The sequence below is a fragment of the Eurypyga helias genome, unplaced genomic scaffold (assembly GCF_000690775.1).
Source record: "Eurypyga helias isolate BGI_N326 unplaced genomic scaffold, ASM69077v1 scaffold49678, whole genome shotgun sequence".
Taxonomy (NCBI): domain Eukaryota; kingdom Metazoa; phylum Chordata; class Aves; order Eurypygiformes; family Eurypygidae; genus Eurypyga; species Eurypyga helias.
Genome location: NW_010269776.1, coordinates 1 through 5,365, shown reverse-complemented (window position 1 = coordinate 5,365; position 5,365 = coordinate 1). Strand labels below are relative to the sequence as shown.

At 38.2% G+C, this 5,365-nt stretch overlaps 1 protein-coding gene across 1 annotated transcript; it reads right to left on the bottom strand.

Moving 5' to 3' along the window:
* Positions 1 to 2,203: 2,203 nt before the first annotated feature.
* On the bottom strand, positions 2,204 to 2,971 carry LOC104514495 (WD repeat-containing protein 25-like). The gene is given in 1 exon segment (XM_010158197.1): positions 2,204 to 2,971. A coding segment is annotated over 1 exon segment (768 nt).
* Positions 2,972 to 5,365: the final 2,394 nt, after the last annotated feature.

Genomic DNA, 5,365 nt, shown 5'->3' with positions numbered 1-5,365 from the left:
ACCCGGGCCACCGGGCAATCGGTAATCCCACCGCGCCCTCTGCCGGCCCGAGCGGGGCGGGCATCAGCGCCACGGCCGACCAACCGGAAGCAGCGCCCGCGGGCCTTGCCCTACAGGCCACCGTCCCAAACCCGGAAGTGTCTCTTCACCGCCTTCGCAACGGTCGCATTGCTACTTTATTCATGTTTTAGACTCGCGTGCTCTGAAGCGTTGCCAGCATTAATGTACTCTATTTATATTGAATTGCCATGGTTTGGGGCACCTGAAGCAATTAGATTTCTCAAAAAAACAGCTTTACTGTTAACGACTGCTTCCAATGGGGTGGTAACACAGCTTTAGAAAATCATCTTTCTGCTTAGAAGACAAAACAAGCTATTATTTACATTTTTTAATAATTTTACATTGAAATAACCACTTTAATTTTAGACTGTTTTACCAAATTTAACATGTCCACAATCTCACTCACCAGTAAAAGGCAGCTCTGGCATAGCAAGCAAACATTAAACAGTTTAAGACAAAAAGTCAAATCCAGACATAGTAAAGTCAGACGCGCATACAGTTTCTACAACACAAATTTAAATTGCTGCTTGCCAAAAACATCCATCAGTACCTTCTGCATATCTTAGTCTGCTCTTCAAGTAGCAGGCAAGATCTAATACACTTTCAAAAGTAGATGAAGGAGGAATTACCATAGTTCAAAGTATTCAGACTTGGATGGTGTGATGTGTTTTGCTGACTACAGAACCAGTTACTACAACTTAAGAGAAGTAAATTTTACTGAAGCTAAAGAAATCTGGGGTTTTCTCTTCTGAGCACCACTGCTTTAATAGACATTAAGGAGAAAAAAGCAAAAACTTAAAAGATTCAAGAACATCACTGTTTCAAAGATGCAAAGTCAGCACATATTTCACGGGGCCCATGGCAAAACCAATAAAGAGGAAAGGAAAGAAAAAAAAAATTCCAAGATAAGGAAAATCATACTAAAGCCAAAAGAAATGAAACTCAATTCTCCACTATAAATTAAACAGCAAAAGATTTAAAATAAATAAATCTCAGTTTTAACAAGAGACTTTAATAATATTTTTCTTACATGAAATCAGAATTCAAATTCCATTTTAAAGTACTCTCCTCCCCTTTGTTTTTAGAAGTATGCCAATACAATGGGTGTTCTTGCCTCTTTAATTAGTGAGATTTACTCAAAGCCCTAAATTTTAGAACCAAGTTTTAAAATAATTGTACTGCTATGGTAAATACAATAAAGCATGTCTCCCTCTGAAAAGGACACTTTCTGTGTGCTCTTTTCAAAACCACATTCCTGTGTAAACCCACTCCAGCAGACTATTATTTGAACAAAGAGGTGGCATTAGCCCTGTATCTGGGAAAGCATACACATAAAAATATTTTTATTACCCATTGTTAAAGCTCATCAGACTGACTGGAGAGGGTGGTGAGGCACTGGAACAGGTTGCCCACAGAAGCTGTGGATGCCCCATCCCTGGAAGTGTTCAAGGCCAGGCTGGATGAGGCTTTGAGCAACCTGGTCTAGTGGAATGTGTCCCTGACCATGGCAGGGGGGTTGGAACTAGAGGATCTTTTAAGGTCCCTTCCAACCCAAACCATTCTATGGTTCTATGACTAAATTAACCAAACAAGAACTGAAGCCTAATTCACTAAAGCTAGAAGGAAAATACATGAGTAATTCATGCTTGAAACAAACTTGAAGTGGAAAGACTCCTTAGATCATGACAGGACACCTTTCTGGGATGCAAGGCCTGCCGTACTAGTTCCACCCAAACTGATGTACCTCCTCCGGCAGTAGCCACTTAGGACTCAGAAAGGTAAAGTTCCCCAAAATATTATTCTGGCACTGGCAGTCAGTTGTTTAACGACTTATGGCAGAATCTGTATCCAGACCGTAGTGCCTGTAGCTGTTGTGACATTAAAAAGCAGGAAATAATGAAAACTTATCATTAATACAGATTATGAGAAATGACCTAGCAGAAATCTAACTTCTTAAGATCTAAAACACATACTCATACAAAGAAAATCCCACGTTCTAAAATAACAGAACTGATTGTAGGTACAGGGAAGAATTAAGCTGCAAGTTCATAATAGGGTCTTGTACTGCAAAGCATCTCCTCAAATGCTAAATAAATCTTCCTGTTAAATACACACAAGCAAGGATGTTATTCCCAGAAGATCATTATTCAAGACAGTATTTTTGATGACTGGTCCACAAAGCATTCTACATTACCTTGATTGTTTTATCCATAGAAGCCGAGAGAAGCATGTGACTTTGTTCTCGTACAGGACACCACTGGATTTCATTAACAGGGCCGCTGTGATTAGCCAAGTAAAATATTAAGCTTTTAGGGACTTCAGTTACTTTATATTTGGATCCCAAATATGGCTTTATTAATTCAGAGATCTTTCTTGAAGCCTGCTCTCTTGACATGCCCAGCTTAACATCACAATCCAAGCTCCCCCTCTGATCAGACTCCGTTTCCTCAGGCCTACTGGAATTTTCTTGACGCAACCTTTTAGGGATATATGGTCTAATTCCTTTTATGGCAGTAGTACTGTCTTTACGTATTCTCTTCTGGGAAAGACTATTTCCAGAGTTTGTTGAAGAGCTTGATGTCTGTTCATAGTTTTTGTAGGACATACATAATGCAGTATGGCCAGAGGATGCTCTCCTACAATAAGGAGATGTCAAAGCAACATTACTATTCTGTGCATAATGCTCAGGGTGATCGTCACATGCAGGGCTTGTGCCAGAACTGTCAGCATTCTCTGTAGGCTGCATTTCATATGTAGACTTTGTACCCAAACTACCAGGTGCAAAGTACTGAACACGAGTCATGGAAGAACTTGGAAGGCTTGTTTGTCTGCCAGAAGTATTGGGGACTTCAGTCTTTTCCGCTTCTGCCTCAGAGTCTGAATCATCATAAGCAACTAGTGATGAACTCATTATGGCTAGACACAGCAGACTCCAGAAATCTCAGTGCTGGAATCCTCCAAAATGATGATCTAGAATGAAGAATTGATTATTCAGAGCACATTTTATTAGAGAGTCTACAATTTGAGTAACTTAAGGATATAAATATGCTTTTATTTTTTAAAAAATCATAACTTTTAGTCTTGTTTATTAATGGAATTTATTCTTCTATTGTAACACATCTGTACATTCAATTATGCAACACCATTTGCCTCCAAGCACTTTGCATACATTTTTAACACACTGCAGAGATGCATTTGCATAACACAAAACAATGAAAAGGAAAACAGACTTGCAACGTAAGTACTGCAAATCACTTTAATCTTACCTGCAGTAGTACTTACACACACACAAAACAGGCTAGTTAATTACGCAGTGTTTTGGTACATACATTTATAAGAATGTAAGTACTACAACTATTTTGGAGTCAGTTTAACATATTGTTATTTCTTAACAGTACAGGTGACTTGAAAGAAGTATGAAAGGATTCAACTAGCAACTAAAAACGTAAATATATTTTTGACCCATTCAGCAGTCTTGCAGTATGAGGAAATTTTCCATCAATATCCACAGAGTAAGTCCCACACAGCCTTTAGTTTTACAAAATAGGCTTATGCCAGAAGCTACACCAAACTCGCTATTTGCATTTACTTACAGAAAAATAAAAGCATAGATTTTTATTTTTTTTTTAACTGTGGAATAAACTTTTTCAAAGTTTTTTTTTTTTTTTTTAACTGTGAAATAAACTTTTTCAAAGCGTCTGTGACACATGCTGAGACTCTGTATGCAACATGCTGAGTAACTCACCACCCTAACAATCCCACCAAGCTTTTTCAAAAAATTTGGACTGAGCATGTGGCATACAGTGTTAACTACATTCAAACAACTGATGTGCCTGCAAAACTAATCTTTCAACCTCTGCTGTTTGTAGTCAAATGTACTGCTATCCTTCAGTTGCCAAGACTGATTAAATGGGACATTTACTTTCTGCTTCGTTTCCTTGCCCAGCTGTTTGCACTCATCATCCTGAAGTGATTTAACCCACAACATTTTCAGATCAGCTGCTGAAATTCTTGCTTTAGGTCAGTGAAGACCCTGCCCTCAAAAGCATCTTGATTAAAATGAGAATGCTGTATGAAAGTCAGTATCTACATAAGCATTTTCAGAATTGTTGCCACAAATGTAGGTCCTACAGATACTACTGCAGGAGTAGCACACTGGAACTTGTAAAGATTACTCATTTAACTGCAGAATTAGACCTATTTGAATTAAAACAAGCATGTTTCATTTAACCTACAGAAGTTGCAGGCTATAGTCTGTATTCTGTAATGAAATTTCCAAGCACAAATCCAGAAAACAGGTTCCTTAAGACATACATATTCATCATCACAGATTCTTTCCAAGGTTAGCGATCAGACTTTTAGCTGGAACAAGGTGACTAACATTTTAGTGCATAAAAGCATCAAGATTTCCCTCTAGAGGACATTTTGTCTTTATGTGAAGTTTATGACAGCTCCAAGTGACAGAGCAATTAAGAATTCTCTTTTTTTAATAACATAGCTTCATTTATGAAAACAGCATTTCGCTTAAACAGCATCAAGGAAATATTAAGTAGTGTTTCAGAAAAACTTACAATTTCAGGAGAACAAACAAATAATTCAAAAAGAGTGAATTGAAGTTTTTAGCAGTAAACTGAAACCTCATCAAATAAACAGTAACTTTGAAGGACTGCACCTCAGTAATTGCAAGAAGTGGCTACTGTTTGAATTGCAGTGCTGAACACAGGCCCCAGCCAAAAAGCATCACATTCAAAGCACAAATACAGTAATAAGTTGACCTCTGGCTGAAAGTTATAAATGAAGATACACAAGTGGATTCGGTTAGACTTTCCGAGTTACTTTACTTCAGTTTAGCACAAAAATACTAAGCTAAGATTCAGAAGGAAGTCAAAGACAGTGCCTTGCATGCACAAAATTAAAAAAAGTTGCCTATGGGATACTGGAAAGAAACCGCCTCTTTACATTTAGTCAGCATAAATCCATCCCATCACACCCATAAGCACCAGTATTTTTGTAAAACCAAAGCATCTCTGTCATCTTAAGATTTCCCATTCAACTTCTGTTTATAAAGAAACGCCACCCCAACAGTTTCTTATGCTACCCTAACTCAAGGAAACGTGGGGAAAAAACCCACCACGTCATTTAGTAGAAACACACTGTAATCAGATTGTGAATTCATTAACGACACGATTCCCAACGTGCTACGCTAAAAGGGAAGTGTATAAAGTTTTTCCTTTCATGGTCGCACAACTGATTTATCCGAACGATTAAGCCAAAGAGCGTTTAGGACGCCCGCCGCCCCCCGCCT